The sequence below is a fragment of the Sarcophilus harrisii genome, chromosome 3, assembly GCF_902635505.1.
Source record: "Sarcophilus harrisii chromosome 3, mSarHar1.11, whole genome shotgun sequence".
Classification (NCBI taxonomy): Eukaryota; Metazoa; Chordata; class Mammalia; order Dasyuromorphia; family Dasyuridae; genus Sarcophilus; species Sarcophilus harrisii.
In genome coordinates, this window is record NC_045428.1 from 484,013,106 (window position 1) to 484,035,810 (window position 22,705).

Genomic DNA, 22,705 nt, shown 5'->3' on the forward strand with positions numbered 1-22,705 from the left:
AGTCTCCAGCCTCTCTCCTCCTCATCCTGCAGCCAAGAGCATCTGACTTCTCTCCCTCGGCCTTGCCTACGATTACGTCACCACCACACATTCAGCAAGCACCAACGGTGAGGAGAGATATCATATCACCATCTCATCTAAATATATTTATAGAGAGCCATTATTTCACATGGAATAGGTAATTAGCCTTAAGTGTTCTGCTGTCTGATTCAAGCACACCTTTTCAGTGTTTCAGCCCTCTACAGGGAACCTTAGATATTATCCCAGAGATTTTTCAAAGATTCTTAACCTGGGTTCTGTGAACCTAAAAAAATTCTTTATAATTATATCAATATAATTGGTTTCTTTTGTAATCCCATGTATTTCATGCATTTAAAAACATCCAGTTCCACTGGATTGCCAAAGGGGTCTGTGATACAACAAAAAGTTAAGAATCTCTGATCTAGTATAATCTCTTCATTATATAGATAAGGAAAATGAACTCTGGAAAATCCAAATGATTTGTCTAAAGTCACAAAGGTAATATGGCAGAGACTGGATTTGGACCCAGACCCTGGGATGCCAAATATCAGTATTCTTTCCACTACCAGCCTTGCTGCCTCATCAAATGTCCATTCTGAATCTACTTGAAGTACTTTGTAATAGTAGATATACAGTCTGTGGGGCTGAAAAAACTAATGGACCTTCTTTTGTAATATTACCTTCATCATTTTCCTGAGAAAATTTAGAAGAGAATAATCAATAAGAGTAAATAATTCATAAATCTCAGCTTTCCCTAATAAATCACTAAAATTTCTGTTAAATGGAACCTAATGATTTCATGGTTTTAGCTTTGTGTAGAAGGGGGAGTCCTGCTTTAGAACAAGAGATATGAGTATTTATAAGCAGCTACCATACTGTTGACATTCACTTGATATTTGTATTATATTGAAAAAAATAACACTTTAAATAATCATTCTTATATTCCCTTAATGCTTTCATATTAATAGCAAAGCAAAAACAAACAAAAAAATATTACAAATCTTCTTAATTCTCCTTTCATAGGATCATAGCTTTAGAACTCAAAGTAAGAGGAAATCGTTTAGTTCAAAACACTGGATTTCCAGATAAGTAAAGTAAAGCTTAGAAGAATGAAATGACCAGGTCAAGATCACAAGGAAAAAAGTGATATGTAAAACTAGATAGATCTCTTGACCTCAAAGTCTATCACTCTTTCCATGACATAGACTGATTTTCTTTTATTCTCTTTGAATCAGATATTGTGAGATACTTTTTAAATGGGGGGAGGGAGGTCTGCAAAATTGGATAGGAAAAAAATTTATATTTACTTTCACTAACATTTAACTGAAATTTAGCATTCTTTCCATTTTAATTGTTTTTTAGAAATCATATTATTTGGAGAAGGGGTCCATAGGCTTTATCAGACAGCTAAATAGTTTCTTAACAGTCAAATCCAATTCAATCCAGTAAACATTTGTTAAGATCTTACCCATGTCTCAGATAACCACTGAGCAGGTTGTGGCTCAGTGATTAAAATACTGGACTTAGAGACAGAAAGACTTGAGTTCAAATATGATTTGAGACATTAGCAATGTGACCTTGGCGAGTCACAATCTTTTATTGCCTTAATCTACTGGAGAGGTGATGACAAATTTCTATTTTAGTGTCTATCCCATGATAGATCTTTTCATCAAGTAAAGTCCCCAGGATAGTTGTTATAGATTAACGTGAAAGACCTCAGTTTCCTTCATTGTAAAATAAGATTTTGATATCTTGGATCTGTTCTAGCTCTAAATATTGTAACTCTATTTAAATATCTTAGCGTTAATTTCAGAGTCTGATTCTTTTTCTACAGCAAAATAACGTTTTGGTCGGGTATACTTATTGTGTATCTAATTTATATTTTAATATATTTAACATTTACTGGTCATCCTGCCATCTAGGGGAGGGGGTGGAGGGGGTAAGAGGTGAAAAATTGGAACAAGAGGTTTGGCAATTGTTAATGCTGTAAAGTTACCCATGTTTATATCCTGTAAATAAAAGGCTATTAAATAAAAAAAAAATCTTAGCGTTATAGATAAATCATAAAAAATTACTCTATAGAATCCTTAAACTGGAAAGGAAACTCAGAGAGTGTCTTACCCAATACTTTTTGTGATGGATGAATATAATATGTGCAATATAATAATTAGCATTTATCTAGCCCTTTAAAGTTGCAGAGTACTTTACATATGTGAACTCATTTGATTCCCATAGTAATCCTGTGAAGGTTTTCTTTTGTTTTTTGACATTTTACAGATAAGCAAACTGCAATCAAGAAAGGTTAAGTGACTTGGCCACAATCATTCAGCTGATGTCTGGGAGCAGTATTGGAAGAACTTAGGTGTTCAGAACTCCAGACCCAGCTCTCTTTCCATTGTGCAACTAGATGCCGACAAATCATCTCTATCCTGTCTATCTAATGAGAGAGAGATCTCATTACCTCACAGGACAATCCATTCCATTTGGAGGTAGCTCTAATTGTTAGAAAGTAAGTAGAGATCTGTTCTCCTGCAACTTTTAATTATTATTCTCAGTTCTCAACATAAATCCACTCCTATTTTCACTCCAAAATTTTTCCCTTCTCCTCCTCACCTTGATTTTATTGCTTCTTCAAAATCTGAGGACCATTAACTCTAGAAATATACTATCATTCCTTCACTGTTTAACATTCTTCTTTAAATATTCAAGACTAGTTCTTTAACTACTAGTGACAAATAGTTTTCTAACAGGCCAAGTTCTTTGCCTATTTATTTTCCAAGCAAATAATATGAGAACTAGTCTCAATTTATGTTCTTATAAATACTTTGTGTTAGAAAGATTTGGCTTCAGACAATTACTAGCTGTGTGACCCAGGACAAGTCACTTAACCCAGATTGCCGTTTCCCCCCCCCCCCCAAAAAAAAAAGAAAGAAAGATTTGGTAGCCTACTTTATATTATAATAATAACACTATACATTTTTATAGTGCTTTTATTTTGGCAAAGTATTTTTCCATCTGTTACTTCAGTTGATCTAGACAAATTTATAAGGTAAATAGGACAAGTGTTATTAAACATATTTATACATAATAAATCAAGGCACAAACAAGTTAGGTGATTTGCTTAAAATCATATACTAGTGGTCCTGAACATAGTTACATAGTAGTTTTTAAAAATATATAAAACCTATGAGGATGGCATCAATCAAACCTTAAAGAAATCAAAGAAAGTCAACAACTGAACTCTTCTCAACCCCTTTTTCTTGGAAAAAAAATCCAATAATTCTTATATCTGGCAATTCTGGATTTTTCTTGGACAACTGCACCAATCGAAGATTTTCCTCTCTTTTATCTCTGCCTCTGAAAAAAGCTTTTTCTGTTTTATTGTTCAAAACAGGACCTGGATGGTTTGGAAGATTAAGAAAGGAGAATAAAATAGTCATGAATCTTTAGTGAAATGGTTTTTATTTGTACATAGTTGATACAGTCTTAAATTCTTTCACTGTCATTCAAAGGATGTAATATTTTTGTTGCCAGCTCATTTGATAGTAGCTCAGTAATATTAGATCTAGTCTATATGCCACCAATACTTTCAAAGTTAAAAACCATAATTTAAAAAAGTAATCTTTTTGTTCAGACTTAAGGACTAATGATCCAAAATATATCTTATTTTTAAAAATGCCAAATTTCTTTGTTTTCCTCTAGTAATATACACTTTGGAAACCAACTGTTTTGCAAATTGTGCTGAATGGCAATCTAAAGTAATAAAACTGATAGTCTAGGCCCCAAATTACAGGTAAGAGGTGATTAATTCAATGAAACTAAACAATAATAATAATAATAACTACAACAATATCTGACATTTATTGAGCACTTTGAGGTTTGTAAATATTTTTATACAAATTAGTTAATTTGAACCCCATCAAAAACCTTCAAAATAAATGTCATGGCATGGTCATTTCCATTTGACAGGTGAAGAAGCAATTTCAGAGAAGTTAAGTGACTTGTCCAAAGTCATACACTACTTAAATGTCAGAAATAGAGTTTGAAGCCAGGTCTTTCTGTTTCCAAATCCAGCTCTCTCCACTAGACCAGGGTCAATCTCTTCTCTAGCATATCAATACTTATCTCCTCTTTCATTCCTTGAAATTAAATATAAGTTCTAACATTCTCAGATTATTCTGATTTAGAGAATGAGATATAGATCATAAATCTAATTCTTTCATTAATAGAATCTTGAGCAAACCACTTTTGGATTTAGTCATTTTTTCTAACCTTTTGTTTAACTGAAAATATTTGTGTTGCAGAGAGATTTATCAACAAGTTCCCTACTACCTCCCCCATGAGACCGAATATTTTGGCCATAGCAACTCTCAAAAAACCATTTAAGTTATAGAAGACTTGAAATCCATGGCTTAAATTGATGTACTCACATGGAATAATATGCTCTCCCCACTTCCTTTCCCTCAAGTCTTATAAAATTAATTCCAATTTACTTATGTTTCGATAAATCGAGTGTATTGAATTACAAAATGTAGAAATAAGAAAAACTGTCATTGTTTTTATTGCAGATTTGCTATATCTCTTTGTATTCCTTGCTACCACTACCAAATGAGAAAATCTGCACTCTCTCTCTCTCTCTCTGTCTCTCTCTCTCTCTCTCTCTCTCTCTCTCTCTCTCTCTCTCTCTCTCTCTCTCTCTCTCTCTCTCTCTCTCTCTCTCTCTGTCTGTCTCTTTCTGTCTTTCTATCTCTCTCTCTTTCTCTTTGTCTCTGTCTCTCTGTCTCTCTCTGTCTCTCTCTCTGTCTCTGTCTCTCTCTCTCTTTCTCTCTCTCCTTTTCTCTCTTTCTCTCTCCCCCCCTCCCCACAGACACTAAAGATTATAAACAAAAACAAACAAAAGGAGACCTGTGGTTATTACTAGTTGGCATCTTCCTTTTCATGGAACTAGGCCAAACCATAGAATTTATTTTACTCACTCTGAATAAATAAAATAAAAAGAAGGATGGATTCCCAAAGAATAGGTAAAAATAAACATTAAAGAAAAAAGTTATTTTTTAAAGAAAGCATCAAGGTTGTTGTAATATATTGTTGTAATATATGTTCCATCTGTATTTCATTTATTCTTTATAAAGCATGATTCAATTTATCCAAAACTTGTATAGAATATTAGCTTCTTGGGAGGAGAGTTTGTATATTTTTTTGTTTTTATATCCCAAACACCTACCACAGTGTGTAGGAGACATTTAATAAATAGTACACATATGATAAATACTTGTTGATTAATTGATTGGTGAAACTATTTGTATCTCTTAGAGATGGAACTCAAAGTTATATGCATTTTCATTCAGAACTTTCACAAATTGATTAAATCAAATATAGCTGTGAATGCTTCTGAGATCTGTGGATTAACATTAAACTTTGCTCACTTTGCATTTTCATTCAAAACATTCACCTATTAATTAAATCAAATACAGTTGTGGATGCTTCTGAGATCTGTGGATTAACATTAAACCCACCCATCTGTATTTCTAAGATTCTCATTTATTTTAAAAAATACTGTGGTGCTTAATGAGCTATTTCAATCTTTATTTAAAATTTAGATACATTTTCTTACATATTTATATACATTTCTTCTACAAATATCCATTTCAACTTTTATCTCTAAGCTTTTGCCCATAGAATGAATTCAAATTTACCTATATTTCACTGGATAGAGAGGTTATCATTATTTTTACTTCTCAGTGTTTCAATTATTGAATGAGTAATACCATATATTGGAAAGATAATATCACTTGAATCCATTGAGCCACTCCAGAAAATGATAGGTGTAGGGACAAGGGTCTTATTGTCTTTTTGGTGTTCTACTGACTACTCTCCAACATTGATATAAAATCTTAGATCTGGTAAATGAATCTAAATATATATAAGAAAAGTATAAATATTAGGAGAAGATCTCTATCTAAACTTTGAGTATCAAGACTAAATAAACAGCTTTAATTTTCCTAAATATCTGTAAAAGAGTTTAGCATTAACAAAGTAAGTCATGGAAGAGACAAGAATGTAAGAATAGATATTTCTTCATTGTTGAACATCAAGAAATCATGTGACAAAAAAAGGATGACCCTGAGAGGTATTGCATCTATCATAGTTTGGAGTCATGGCATATAAGATTTTACATATTATTGTATAGCTTCCACCCCAGATAAAATATTTCCCTTATTTTCCCAGATAAAAGTAATCTCTTCTTTGAATTTCCTCTCTCTCTGTTGAACTTCTTTCTATGTAGAATCACAAAACTGCAGTTGGAAGTGACCTCAGAGACCTTCTAGTCCAACCTGTTCTTTATCATCCACCATAAATAGTCATCCAGACTTTGCTTGAAGACCTCATGAAGCAACCTATTTGCAACCTGTTGAGGCTGCCTTTTACATTTCTAGTGTAAATGAAGTTTCTTTACACTAAATCAAAATTTACTTTTTTTTTTTTTGGTAGTTTTCACATTGCTTCTAATTTTGTCTTCTGAAGCCAAGCAAAACAAAGATAATATGTCTTCCAGAGTATAGCATTTTAAATACTTGAAAAGAGTTATCAAGTCCCTTTAAGCTGTTGTTGTAAGTTTTCTCTTGGCTAAACAATCCAAGGCCTTTCAGCTGATCCTGAGGCCAAGGAAAGTTTGACCTGACAGGGTTAGCTAGGATCCTATTTTGTACAGCCACACTACTGATAGACAATGTGATGTGGTGGAATCTTAGACCCTAGAGAATGCAAGTCTTTTGAGAACAAGGATTGTTTTTCACTTTTGTCCTTTTATCCCTATCACTTGGCATGGGGATATACACTTAAATGCCTAAAAATGCTTGTTGAGTTGAATTAACTTGGAATAAGGAAAGAACTGGTTTCATATCTTATCCCTGATGTTGACTTGCTTTGTGATCCTAAAAAGATCACTTTCCCTTTCTAAGCTTCAGTTTCCTCATATGTAAAATTGGAGATGATGATGGATGCCCTTCCTTAACTCAGTATTAAGAGAAAAACGCTCTGTGAAGCTTAGTAGGCTTATGTTTAAAAATGAAATGAAACATAATTGTTCCTAGAAATAATTCTGATACCTTTCTTGACAGTGACAGCAACCTTTCATCTGAGAACATTTTGAATTTAGTGTCCTTCCCTATAGAGAGCTGGAAGATGTGATCATTAAAAACAGTGTAGTGAATAATCTTATTTCTAAATCTTGCTGGGACTTCAGTTAGCATCTGCTGAAGATCAATGCAGGTAAATTTGAATTCATTCTATTGACAAAAGCTTAGAGGGTAGAAGTTGAGATGGATATTTTTAGGAGAAATTTATACATATATGTGAGGCAAAAAATGTATCTATATTTTAACTAAAGATTAAAAGAACAGCTCATTAGTTCAAAGTCCTCTGTAATCTCAGTCTTCTTACTTGAATATGAAAGAATTTTCTGCCAGGTCTACCTGAGGATTCTCTTCTAGGCATCCAGAGTTCTTATGATATACTGGTCCTAAGGGAATATTTTTCTTAAAACATCATAATCTTATGTGTAAGGTATTATAACAACCTTTCTTCTGTTCTTTCATTGGACTTATTATAATTTCTTGCAGAACATTGTGAATCTCCAGACAGTGCCACTCTTTAGGTAAAATGTTAAATAACTAAACTGCTAAAACCCCTGGCTTCCTTTCCCCTTTTTTAAAAAAATCTGTCCTAACTCCTCATAAAATAAAATAGCCTCTTATAGCCTCTCAAGACCACCAACCCTCTCATAATGTAATCTCAGGTGTAGTACACACAAATTTATTCACACTAAGGAATAGGTACTGAAAGGGATACCTTTCTAAGAGTTTATTTGCATTTTAAGAGGTAACAAGGGAATGCATCTCTAAATATGAGATTGTGAGTGTCAAATAGTGGGAGAGAAGGAATTTGGTATGTGTATGTTAGAGGAGGAAGGAAACCTCCACAAAGCATACCAGTGTTTAAAATGGTCATTTATTTTTAAAGCAGTCCCCATTTTCATGAACCCTGAGGCATTTTAGATAGTTATAAAGTCGATGATCATGAATGCAAAAATAATCTATACCAACCCAGTTGTAATATATACCGGCTTACCACAAAAGTTCATATAACATGCTCTCTCTCTCTCTCTCTCTCTCTCTCTCTCTCTCTCTCTCTCTCTCTCTCTCTCTCTCTCTCTCTCTCTCCTCCCCCCCCCCTTCCCTTCCCAATTGATTACCATTAGTGTAGTTCAGAATTCAATACTGTAAGTATTCTCCCTTTGAAGAAACTCAAAAACTACAATTCTATTTGGGAGAATTGTCCAGAATGACCTTGCCTATCTATCCATAGGTTTTCCGCCTTCTATGCAACTTTGACTTATAAGCTCTCCTTCTTAGAGCTTTTTTGATTTAAGAGCCTTGTTCTTCCCCTTTTGTCATCTTATAGATGGATGAGACACAAATCCAAAATTTCTGCCTCTTAGTTCCATGACTTCATTCAAAGCTTCCTACTCCAGGAAGGCTTTCCCCAGCTGCTAATGCCCTCTTTTCTCAGACTCTCTTCCATCTACTCTGCATTGTATATTGTTTGTATATAGTTGTTCACAAGTTGTCCCCAACTTAGAAAGTAAACTCCTAAGGGCAAAGATCATGTTTTTGCCTCCCTCTGTATCCCCAAGGCTTTTTACAGTGCCTGAGCTATATTAGATGCTTTATAAACGCCTGTGGCCTTGACTTCCTCATTCCCTGAGTTGTCTAGGAAAGATAATAGCCCAAATTAAATTTTAGGTGCTCTAAGCTATAAGTTCATTTAATATAAATCCAAAGTATATAACCACACCTTATTATGGGGCTAATACAGTTTATATTCTGAGAGACACCATGCTGAAGTGACTTATTTTAGATTTGAGATCTAGAATTCCTTGGTTCATATCTTGATTCTGATGCTTTCTACCGATGCAATATTAAGGCAGTCACCCTTCTTCTCTGAACCCCAGTTTCTTCATCTTTAAGAGCAAAATAATAATACTTAAACTACCTACCTCAAAGTTTACTATGAGGAAGAAAGAGTGTGCTTTTTAAATGTCTATGTAGGCTATAAAATTATACATACTCTTTGATCCAGCAGTATTTCTACTGGGTCTGTATCCCAAAGAAATCATTAAAAAGAGAAAAGAACCCACATGTGCAAAAATGTTAGGAACAGCCCTTTTTGTAGTGGCAAGGAACTGAATGCCCATTGGCTGGAAAATGATTGAATAAGTTATGGTATATGAATGTAATGGAATATTGTCATTTTTTAAAGAAATGATGAGAAGGATGATTTCAGAAAAGCCTGGACTTAAATGAACTGATGCCAAATGAAAGTAAGAACCAAGAGAATATTGTAAACAGCAACAACAAGATTTGGCTGTTTTCAACAATGAAGTGATTCAAAGCAATTCCAATAGACTTGTGATGGGGAGAACCATCTACATACAAAGAGATGACTATGGGAACTGAATGTGAAGCACAACATAATATTTTCACCTTTTTTTGGTAATTGTTGTTTGTTTGTTTGCTTGGTTTTTTCTTTTCTAATTTTTCCCTTTTGATATGGTTTTCCTTGTGCAGCATGATAAATGTGGAAATATGTTTAGAAGAATTGCACATTTAACCTATGCTTACCTTGGATTACTTGCTATTTAGGGGAGAGGGGAGGTAAGGAATGGAGAAAAGTTTGGATCACAAAGTTTTGCAAGAATGAATATTGAAAATTATCTCTGCATGTATTTGGAAAAATTTAAAAAAACTATTATTATTAAAAAAAATAAAGCCTATGTAAATATGAATTATTAGCCAGATATGATGATGATGACCTTTCTTACTTTGGCTTTGCTATATAATCATGTCTATATTTTAAAAGTATCACATATTAATAATAGGTAACCTTTTATAGTACTTTAAGGTTTGCAAAGGCTTTATATATTTACATTTGGTAATCACAACAACTCTAGTGAAATTGGTGCTACTATTATTTCCATTTTACAGATAAAGAAATTGATGCTGAGTAAGGTCAGGAGACTTGCCTAAGATCCCGCAGCTAATAAATATCAGGTTTCAGACTCAGATCCTCTTGTCTTGAAGTCCAGCACTCCATCCACATACCACTTTGTTGCAACATGTGATTAAGTCATATTGAACGATTCCAGTGAAACTTCATATTAAAGGCATTACTACCAAATCCGTTTAACTACATGAGAGAGGAAGTACCAGGATACCTGGCAAAACTCAGTCAGAAAAACAACTTGTTTTTATAAAGCACTTTGTTATTTCAAAGCACTTTGTATACATTATTATATTAAAACCTTCCCAACAGCCCTGCAAAATAGGTAGGAGAAGTGTTAGAAACTGAGGCTTACTGTGATTAAATGACTTGTCCAGCCATTACATAGATGATAGGTGTCAGAGACTGGACTTGAATCTAGGTTTTCCTGACTTCAAGTCCTTTACACTATCTACTACAATGACTAACAGGTAGTAAAGTCAAAACTTCCTTCTCACTTCAAATCTATATTTCTTCCATCAGTTTACAGCAGCAGCCCATTTAGTTCTAGATTGACAGGGTTGCTACTGACTTCTGGAATTGACTTTCCAGAAGTTGATTGACACTGAAATATTGATATATAATAATTCTAAATAGAATCTACATTTTCCAGACACTCTTACCATCCATTTTAGGCTCCTCTGCTGAATCCCATTCTCTTCACCCCCATTCCTAAGTGGACTATGGACCAAGTTCCTCTGCTAATGTCCACAGGCATTGGTGAGCATTTATTTTTTCTAACCCAGACCCAGACATATTATGCTGGGCATCTTCATGCTTCTTGATTTAGCCTCTATCTAGCAGTAAGACAGTTAATTGACAAGCACTTATTAAGTGCTTACTGTATATGAGGCAAGAAAAAAAAGTCCCTGCTCTCACAGAGTATACATTCTAATGAGAAAAACAAATATACAAGATACAAAGAGAATAGATCAGAGGTAAACTTGGAGGGGAAGGCTCTAGCTTCTGGAAGGGACAGGGAAAAGCCTCCAATAAAAGAAATTTGAGCTGAATCTTGAAGGAAGTTAGGGAAACTAAAGATGGGGAAGAGATGAGAAAGGTGAGAGCATACCAGGAATGAGGGACAGCTAGTTGTTCTGTAATTCCAGTCACGATCCCCATGACTATCCTGACCAAAATTCCTCCCTGGCTACTTCCTTGTATATATATATATGTTGTTTCTTCCTTTTAGAATGTCTTGCTTGTTTATCTTTGTATCCCTAACATTTAGCAAACAGTATTTGACAGAGAGGTATTTGCGTCAGCTAGTTGGCTCACTCAGTGTGCTGGCTCAGAATGCTGGTCCAGGAGTCAGCAAGACTGAAGTTCAAATTTGACCTCAGATACTTATTAGCTCTGTGACCTTGAACATTTGACCTCTGATTATCAATACACTGGAGAAGGCAAATCTCTCCTAGTATCTTTGCCAAGAAAAATGTCATGAACAGTACAGTTCACGGAGTCATGAAGAGTAAGACAAATCAAATCAACTGAAGAACAAAAATTGATATACATAGCAAATATGTAACAAATTTCCTTCATTCCTTCATTTTTGAATTTCTGCTTTTACCATACAGGATTCTGGATCACAAAATAGTCTTTTACCTTTTGAAATGTGTGGAGACTGAGCCACATGCTCTTCACCTTAAAGTACATATAACACTTTTATCTATTTGAAACCTTATCAAGAATGAGTTATTCTTTTTGTTCAAAGGCTTAAGGATATGAATGTAGACTAATTCCAGTCTTGAATATTTGTACTGAAAGAAGAAAATGTAAAAAACTATCCTTTCTGGATAGGTATATGTTATGGTCATATAACTCATTTACTCATTAGACATTGATGGAACTAATAAATATCTTTCATTTTTCTGGGAATCCACGACCAGTCACAAAAAATAAGAAAAGAAGAAATTATCCTGTGAATTGCATAGAGCTAAAGTTTTAGAAAAAGAAGTAAAAGAGGTTAAATTAGATGAACTTGAACTCTAAGAATACCAGCTCTAAGTCCTTATAAACTTAAGGATGCCCATCGCACTTGAAAATAGAGAAAAAGAAATAGCAGTGAGAGGGACAATGTGGTGAAAGCATGCTGGACCTGGAGACAGAAAGAGTTTGAATACTGCCCCAGAAGCTGTCTGGCTGTAAATCATTAGGTATATCATGTCACTTATTTGAATCTCAGTTTTCTTATATATATCATAGGAATAATAGCCACAGTATCAACTTCCCAGCTTGTGTGAAGATCAAATGAGACAATGAATGTAGAACTGTTTACAAATTCTAAAGCTATATGAATATTGTTGTTCAGTTGCTTCATTCATGCCTAAGTTTTTTATACCTCTCTGGGTTTTCTTGGCAGAGATACTGAAGTATTTTGCTGTTTCTTTCTCCACTTCATTTTACGGATGAGGAGCTGAGGCAAATGAGATGAAGGGGTTTTGTAGAGTTACATATCCAGTAATTGTCTGAAGTTAGATTTAAACAGGTCTTCAAAATTCCAGGCCTGGTGCTCTATTGTGTTTGCCCATGTATGAATGTTAGCTATGATGATGATGATGATCCTAGAAGGATGTCTGTTTTCTCTTTATCCCTTAGAAAAGACAAATAATAAAGCCATCTACCTCTAAAAATATATTAAAATTTCACAGATTTTCTCTCTAACACAGTCCAACCAAACTAGTCAGTCACTTTTCTGTTTAGCCTAAGTAAAAATGAATAGTTTATTTCTACCAACACAGAACTCTTATCCGCTCTTAACTGACATATTCTATCTTATAAAAAATATTTTATTAAAAATATAATGTAAAAAAGAAAAACAGAAAAAAGGAAAACAAAACAGAACAGATCAGAACATTGTCGAGTGCCCAGCAGACCATCAGGGCAATTCAAAATATATAACAATAAATTATCAGTCCAAGAAAGAATATATAATAATAGAAAAAATTATATTCATGTATCCATCTTTTTTTTTTGCTTCCTTGTAAGTTATTCTTTTGTTCTCTGCTGCGTACTTTTTTTCACCATCTATCTTTGTCCCACATTCTGTTAATTTCTTTCTACCCATTTTTCTCTTTCCTTCATCTCTCTACCTGTCTCTAGTCATGATATAGAATTGAAGCATGTTTCAAAATATGTACTATATTTATCAAGTCCTCTGCCAGATTTCTTCTTAGATGCCTTAGATTGTGACTGCTGGATATAAACTCTGATAGACCCATGTGGAAGGCAGTTAAATCCTAGCTGACAATTGAGTTTATTAGGTGACAAAGTCTCTGGTCACAGTGTCTCATAAAAATAGAGGGACAGGCTCTGCTAGGTGTATGTCAAAAATCATTTGAAAAGTTACAGATGATTATTCAATAAAGCTTTATGTTCGCTATTCTTAATTTTTAAAAAATCAAGTAGGTTTAACCTTTCATAAGATCTAGAGTCTTAGAGACAATCTCCAATCCTCTCATTTTAGAGATGAGAAAACAGGACAAAAGATATTAAATGGCTTGCCCAAAGTTATGCAGATAGTAATGTCAGATCTGGGATTCAAACTCATGTCCTGGGACTCCAAATCCAGTACCCTTTCACTACACCCTGTTGCCTTCTTTTTATGTTTCTCCCTAATTAAATAATATTTGTTATCTGCCTAGCACAGTGCTTGGTAAATAGCTGGTGATTAATAGATGCTTATTCCTTCGTCTTTCTTCTTTATCTTCCCTTTCCTCTCTCAGCGTTAGAAAGTTAAAAAGCTGTCTCAACTGATTTTGTTTGTAGTTGAGTGGATTTTTATAGAGAAAAAACCCCAACTTTATCTCTGCAAGGTAGGAACAATAATATGGTATTATCTATCCTGTTAAAAATTATCAATTTTTCAGATTTTCATATCCAAAACCTACTTAACTGTGAAAGAACTCAGCTAGAGTAAATGAATTTTAACAACTGCTTTAAGAAAAAGAAGGGACAAATAATTGTGTAATGAAAAGTATATGTAAAAATAATATGATATGAAGTGTTTAAACCCATAGAAAATTTACTTGAAATTCCTAAAGGAAAGATTTACCTTTAGTAAGTATCACTTGAGAGCCATACTTTAAAGTATATAAAAACTTAATTGAACCACTAAAATATATATTATAAAATACTCAGAATTTTCCTACAAATCATTCCTATATAAGTCACTTCTGGCATGAAATTGAATTTGCAATCAGCACAAAGTAATCAGATCATGTGATGAAAGAGGCATAAGCAATTTTAACCTCATCAAAGAGAAAATGAATAGTATAGTTTTAATTTGCAGCAAATTGAAGGAATGTGAATTCTAATCAGCCTTGTAGGTTAATATCATGGAGCAGAAATGGATTTTAGATAGTGCTTTTTTATACTTCATGTATCTAAAATTGCTTTTAAAAATGAATAATGCAATGGCTGTGTAGACAAACAAAGTAACATTTAGGTTACTACTAATTCATATTGTAATATGCTGGACTATTTAAATCAGAAAACTTGAAAATCTTTCATTTGAAAAATAATTTATAAGCATAGAATTCAAAATGATTATAGAATTCAGTGCTAGAGATAGAGAAGGCCCATAGTAGACTTTTGCTTTAGTTCAACATATTTTAATAACAAGCTTATAGCAATAGCATAGAAGACAGACAACATTAAAAGCCTGGAGGACAATAAAGATAGAAAAGTGTGGTGATTGGATGAAATCTACCATGTTAAAAATAATGCAAATACTAGTTACCACCAATAAGAAATTTTCTTGTTTAAAAAAAGCCAAATGTCTAGAAATTTTAACGTTTGTTTATAATTTTTTATAAAGTTGGATGACTGAAACTTGTTCATGGAAATATTTTGACTAGGGCAATACTTTATGTTCTATAAATTTAATATTTGTATTCAAAATTCACACACAAATTGAAGTGGGAAAAATTGCTGATACCTGATTTTGCCAGTTTTTTCCATTCATAATCATTTATGTCCATGTTTTTAATGTTACTATCTTCTGTGCTAACCTGCAAGTTCACCATTAAAATACATTAAGCTAAAATAATGTCTTCTTTGGGCCTACTTTATAGCACTTAGATAGATTTTTGACTCCATGGGGAAAATTATCAAATGTTCAGAACTAGCAATAAGAGGAAGAAGAATTTTTTTTGTTTTGAGAATGATAAGTACTTCCTATTATTGTGGAATTTAAGCATGTTCCCCTTGTATGATTTGAACTGAATATCTTTTGGCATGATTATGGCACATTTAGCATAGGTAATATATAGGTTGGTGTCCTCAGATAGGATGCTAACCAAACAGGCTTCTTTTGCCTACTGCAAAACACCAAATACTGCACACTGGAAGAGCATATCTGTTTTGAAGTTGTGAATAATTTCAAGTCTCAGACACTGGGTTTACCAATCAGTTACCAATCAATATTTCTGATAAATGTCTAATTTCATGGAGAGCCATGGTATCAATGTGTCCTGTAATGATAGGGTTTGTTGATCCTTCCACCAGAGGAGCACTATTTTAGCTTTTGTAATGAGAGGTTCCTAAGGTTCTTTACTATCCAAAGATTTATAGGCAGTTTTCTTGGAATAAGACATGTTCCTGAAAACTTCTCTTTATACACATTCCTTCTCTTTTGACTTGGGCGGGCTTTCATTCTGATTATGTAGGATTACTTAGCAGTGACCACCATAATTTATTATGCACTGATCTCCTCAAAAAGATTGGGGAAAAGATTCTCAATAATGCCATGTGTGTTAGGCAGTCTCCAAGGTCACCACTACTACTGCTTTCTCAAGTTGAAATTGTGTTAAAAGTGAAAATGTTTGGTTGTTTTCTGATCAGGCAGAACAGGTCCTTGCCCATTGGGATTTTAATTTTTTATTATTATTATTATTAGTTTTTTTTATTTAATAGCCTTTTATTTACAGGTTATATGCATGGATAACTTTACAGCATTAACAATTGCCAAACCTCTTGTTCCAGTTTTTCACCTCTTACCCCCCACCTCCTCCCCTAGATGGCAGGATGACCAGTAGATGTTAAATATATTAAAATATAAATTAGATACACAATAAGTATACATGACCAAGCCATTATTTTGCTGTACAAAAAGAATCAGACTCTGAAATATTGTACAATTAGCCTGTGAAGGAAATCAAAAATGCAGGTGGGCATAAATATAGGGATTGGGAATTCAATGTAATGGTTTTTAGTCATCACCCAGAGTTCTTTCTCTGGGCGTAGCTGGTTCAGTTCATTACTGCTCCATTGGAAATGATTTGGTTGATCTCATTGCTGAGGAGGGCCAGGTCCATCAGAACTGGTCATTATATAGTATTGTTGTTGAAGTATATAATGATCTCCTGGTCCTGCTCATTTCACTCAGCATCAGTTCGTGTAAGTCTCTCCAGGCCTTTCTGAAATCATCCTGTTGGTCATTTCTTACAGAACAATAATATTCCATAATATTCATATACCACAATTTATTCAGCCATTCTCCAACTGATGGGCATCCATTCAGTTTCCAGTTTCTAGCCACTACAAAAAGGGCTGCCACAAATATTCATGCACATACAGATGTGACATATATATAATCAGCAAAACAGACTTGACATAGATGGATACATTGGCTCCATCTGAGAATTTATATCTGATTTTGCATCCCTCTCAAGAGGTAGGAGATAAGTTTCATAATTAATTTTTTGAAGTCTGGATTGGTTACTGATTTTGTCAGAGCTATAAGGTCCTTGAAAGCTATTATTCCTTAAATTACCATTTTGTCATAAATTGTTTTCCTTATTCTGTTCATTTTACTCCATATTAGTATATATGAGTTTTCCGATATGTATCAGAATGACCAATAAGCCTAGCCCTTACGAGCATGTGTAAAATGCCCAGACTTTGAACTACATCTAAACCTTCAGTAACTGGTGGTTCTGCAACAAGTGGTAAAGAGGAACCTCTTTGGTTGGAACTAGGGGGAACAGTTAAAAGGCAATAATTGGCCAGAATCTGGTCTTTCTCTTCAAGTGACTTCTTTCCTGTCTGTTGGCATTCTGGTGAGAGAAGAGGGACAAAGCTATAAGAGAAGCCTCATACCTTCTCTTTCCAAGGCTGGCAAATACTCTATGACTATAAGTCTCAGTTTTTTTCTTTCAATGTAGGTTCAGGAGATTGGAGATAGAGGTCCAGGAGTGTAGCCCGGGCCAAACAGTTCAACTTTAAAGCTCCAAGGAATAATGTTTGAGATACAACTCAGTGGTAGCTAAGATGAGGACTTATTCAGCTTCTGTGCCATGTTTGGACAGGAACTTGGTGGGACCAACATTATGTAGAAAGTGTTAAATAATCTGCCAGAAGAGAGAAATCTCCTAAATGTTTAGTGATGAGGTCGGGGACAGAAGAGATGTGTATATTTCTGTTCTTACCATATTTCAAGAATAGCTCAAGATTTGGTACTACTACGCTCCTTGTATGACAACTTTTTTTTTTTTTAATTTGACTTTAGTTCCTCCAAATAAATTTTTTTTTTGTTTAGAGATATATAACTTTTTTTAATTAAAACTTTTTATTTTCAAAACATATGCATGGATAATTTTTCAATATTAACCCTTGCAAGACCTTGTGTTTCAATTTTCCCCTTTCATTCCCCAACCCTTTTCCTAGATGACAAGTAATCCAATATATGTTAAATATGGTAGAAATATATATTAAATCCAGAATATGCATACAAGTTATATAATATCTTAAAAGTTTCATTAGTATGGAACCAAATCTGTAAATTAATTTAGATAGCATTATTATTATTATTATTTTTTTATTTTTATTTATTTATTTTTTTTATTTAATAGCCTTTTATTTACAGGATATATACATGGGTAACTTTACAGCATTAACAACTGCCAAACCTCTTGTTCCAATTTTTCACCTCTTACCCCCTCCCACCCCCTTCCCTAGATGGCAGGATGACCAGTAGATGTTAAATATATTAAAATATAAATTAGATACACAATAAGTATACCTGACCAAAACGTTATTTTGCTGTAGAAAAAGAATCAGACTCTGAAATATTGTACAATTAGCTTGTGAAGGAAATCAAAAATGCAGGTGTGCATAAATATAGGGATTGGGAATTCAATGTAATGGTTTTTAGTCATCTCCCAGAGTTCTTTTTCTGGGCATAGATAGCATTATTATATTAATCATTAAATACCTAAATTAACTTAGTTGATTATAATTTATATATAGTTATATATATTTGTATAATTTACATATAATTATATCTGCTCAGTCCAACTGTACAGTAATTAATTTTTCTCTAATTATTTAAGTCTTCATTTACTTCTGTAAAATTTTTTTGTAGTTATATTCATATAAGTTCCAAGTATCTTGGCAGGTAGATTCTGTAATTATTTTGAATGGGGCTTCTTTTTATGTTTTCCTTTCCTGTTTACATAGAAAGGCTAAAAATTTTTGAATGTTTATTTTTTATCTTGATATTTTACTGAAGCTACTGTTTCAATTTTTAACTGTTTGTGTTCTCAAGTAAACCATCATATCTGTAAACTTTTTGTGTGCTTATTTTTTCCAATTTGTTGTTGTTGTTGTTGTTCTTTTTTGCTATAGCTACATTTCTAGTAGTATATTAAATCATAGTGGCAACAATCTTTTTTTTTGTAATAATAAATTTCCATTTTAAGCAAGCATATATAATAAAAGACATTATATTAATGACTGTCCATCTTTGCTTCCTTGTAGATTATTTTTTTGCTCTCTACTGTATACTTTTTACTTTACTCTTTTTTCCCCCTTTCATTCCCCTCAGTTTCCTCAAACAGGCTTCAGTTAAGGATGATTTATATCCCCCATACACTCACCCACACATATACATGTGTCTTTATATATACCTATATACATCTACATGCATTCATGCATACATACACACACACACATATATATATAAACATACACATTGACACATATATGGATATGCATCTAAAACAGTATTAATATAGCTGACATGTCTGAGATCAATGATTATTATTAGCCCTACTTTTTTTTCTAATAAATTCTATTCCTGATTCTTGTTATTGTGTTTGCACATATCTCTTATTTTTTATTCCTGATAACTCTTCTGCTCCTTAACTATCTTGCTATTACTTAATCTCCCCCCACCCAAAGACCCTCCCTTATTTTCTCCCTTCACATTTTCCCTCCTTCTTTATCCCATTCCATTTAATCTACACAGGTTTTTTTACTGCCATACATCTATATACCCTTCTGTATCCCACTGTATCCCATCCCTATTCCTTCCTCCCTTATTTTTTTATAGATTTTGGAGGGGGCTATATCCTTCGTGGTATGTTTACATGCATACATACATATTTTCCTCTTAAACTCATTTTAAATGTGAGTAGGTTTTCACAACTACTAGCTCTCTTCCCGCATTTAATGCTTCTGTATAAATTCTTCAGCACCTCATTTTTATAGTAGAATGACTATTTTTTCTTTTTCTAGGCCATTTTGCTTTTTAAAGTCCGATCATACTCAGCTCTGCTTTGATCTTTCTTTTGGTCTACACAGTTACTGATGTCAATCTTAGAATATGGTTGACATTTCCATGTTAAAAGCATAAACAGTTTGTTCTCATAGAGCCTTGAAATTAATCTTTGATATTATATGTTAAATTTTTTATTCACTTCAAGTTTGTTTGAAATAAAATCCTGAAAATCTGTGAGTTCATTGAATGTCTATTTTTTTCACTTAATTTTATGCTTTATTTCACTAGATGTAATATTTTTGCTTGCAGGCCTAGGTTTTTATTGTTGATATATAGTATTCTAGGACCTGCAGTCTTTCATTGCAGCTGCTTGTAGATCCTGTAAAATTCTTATTGTAGCTCCAGCATGAAAATATGATGACCTACAACAGAACTGAGGGATGGAGGGATCAGAAATCACAGCAAAAATAAAGAATATGTTTAGGGGTAGAAAGGCAAGGCACATGGAGGTGGAAATATCAGAGATTATGACTAGAGTAGATTAATTTACTCTAATAGGATCAAGGATACATTCATTCTTGTGTATAGGTAGGGCAGAGTAAGCAATAGATCGTGGGGTTAAGTATGTTGAGGAATTGTGAAGCTATTAGGGCACTAAATAAACATCAATATGTATATTGAAGACCCATGAAGAGAGAGAGAGAACTGTTACCCAGGTACTGAATTTACTAAATTCCACAACAGTGGAAAAGGGAGAGTGTGGAATTAGGAGAGAATATTCCAATACCCTCTCTAGGACCAGTGTGACAAGTATACAAGTATTGGGTATGAGGAAAGATACCTGGAGAGTATATCCAGGAATGCAATGTCATCTGGTTAGCTGGATTACTGAGTACAAATTTATGGAAGTGTGTCTAAGTATATGAAAATGATTATAAAGACCAATGTTTTTGGTTTTTTTATTTCCTTTTTCTTTTGCAATGACATTTTATTTAAATAGGCCAAATTGAAATTGTTTTAGTTGCTCATAGTATTGCCTTAATTTTAGTCTTTCTTCTAATTTTACATGGATGTTGACCTTTGCTTTAACCACAAAGAGCTGTGTTCTTGCAACAAAAATTTTGGGATGACTCCATTTTCTGATGACTCCATTTTGTGATCTCAATGGTCATTTGTGTATGCTTCTATATTAATTCAGAACATGTGATCTTGACCAGATAACATTGAACTGGTTTCCTCATATTTGGTTAGTCATCTATCAATTGAGTGCTAGATTTTGTTCCCCCTCCTTCTATATATTTTATTGCCCTCTTTTGTTGTCTATGGTCAGTACTCTTTTTTTTGTTTGTTTGTTTTTGCTCATTTTTAAAAGTTGGGGACTGTTTCTAGGGCACAGTGGAAATTTTCCCAAGCTTCCTCTGCAGGTGGCAGAGTTGGAGGCTCACCATTTGCCTTCTGTAGTTGCACTGAGGTCTCATAGCTAGTCTGCTGATCCATTGGCCTTCTGAATAAGGATAGAGTAGCTAATGCTGCTGTGTTTTATTTAAGAGCCTCCCGTTAGATTCCCCTCACCACTGGATCTCCCCTCAATGCTCCTGCTCTAGGCCATGTTCCCCCCTGCCCAACTGAGTCAGACCTTTTCTGAAGTCTTTCCAAGATAGCTTAAGCTGGAAAATTATTACACTCTGAATATTTGTGAATTCTGTTGCTCCCAAATTCATTCAAAGGCTCAATCTAATGTTGATTCTGAGGGAAGCTATGGAGAGCTGAGGCAACGTCCTGTCTACCATGTTGGTTCTACCCTGATATATTAAATGTTTTTTTAAGATGTAAAATAGTGTAAAAGTGTAAAATAGTATAACATATTATATATGTTCAAGTTGATTTGCATAACACTGTAGTTGATATTCTGGTAGTACATTAGAAAATGGATTCTGATAGAACTTTATGTCAGGAATGAGCTATTTTTTATATGCCATTATGAAATCAAATTTCATTTTTATAATATTTATCCATACCACATCTCGCATCTTTTGGTATTCTTTAATTAATTAATCAATTAATTTATTTTTGCTGAGGCAATTGGGATTAAGTGACTTGCCCAGGGTCACACAGCTAGGAAGTGTTAAGTGTCTGAGGCCAGATTTGAACTCAGATCCTTATGACTTCATGGCTGGTGCTCTATCCACTGCACTACCTAACTGCCCTTTTTAGTATTCTTTTAGGAAAAAAAATTCATAGTATATAGGGCTGCATAATCTACAAACCATTAACTCCATTCGTTTCTCAGGCCTAAGCCATATTTTCTAGCATTTTTTTCCTTTATGCCCATCTTAGCACAGAAACCAACTGAATATTCAAATATATATTGACTTAATTTAAAGGGGCTTATAAAGTTTGTCATATAATTTCTATATCAAATCCTATTTTGCAATAGATGTTGCTATGCAAACTGAATTAGGCATGTCTTAATGATAGTCTTTATATTTATGTGAAACATTAATGCTACAAGACAAGAATTCCAGATGTTCCATTAAATGATATGCTTTATTGCCTTTGGCTATACAGTGAAACCAAACCCTTCCAATTTCTTTGGTTGCTTATCTTTCCTTAGAGAGAGAAACTTCCTGGCATTTTGTTTGTTTGTTTTCTAGCTTCTTTTATCATGAAAATGTCAATATTGTTGTGATTCAGATCTTCTAGTAACATGTCAATTTACAGGTCACTGGACAAGGTTCTCATATTTAGAATATGTATAGTTAAGTTAATGTAGGTGTTTAGTTGGTTCAGGGTATAAAGCATTGGATTTGGAATCAGGAAAATCTGAGATCATATCCTGTCTCAAATATTTAGCTTGTGCATGATCTCTGAGAAAATCACTTATCTTTTCTCAGCTTCAGTTTCTTTATATTTAAAATGGAGATAATAGTAGCATCTACCTCACAGGATGGTGTGAGGATTAACAATATAGATAAAGCACTTTGAAAATCTTAATGTGCTATATAAATATTAGTTATTAATATTAATAATATAAATATTATTATTGCTTTTATAAAGAAATATATACTGGGACAATATAGC

General features: G+C 33.5%; 1 protein-coding gene across 1 annotated transcript; it reads right to left on the reverse strand.

The window, feature by feature from the left end:
* Nucleotides 1–818: 818 nt before the first annotated feature.
* On the reverse strand, nucleotides 819–21,121 carry POGLUT3 (protein O-glucosyltransferase 3). Its single transcript, XM_031961402.1, is given in 11 exon segments — nucleotides 819–868; nucleotides 871–924; nucleotides 3,232–3,284; nucleotides 3,286–3,418; nucleotides 5,718–5,934; nucleotides 7,131–7,310; nucleotides 7,497–7,543; nucleotides 11,728–11,780; nucleotides 11,782–11,882; nucleotides 17,002–17,180; nucleotides 21,070–21,121. Coding segments are annotated over 11 exon segments (1,119 nt in total).
* Between the last annotated feature and the right edge of the window lie 1,584 nt (nucleotides 21,122–22,705).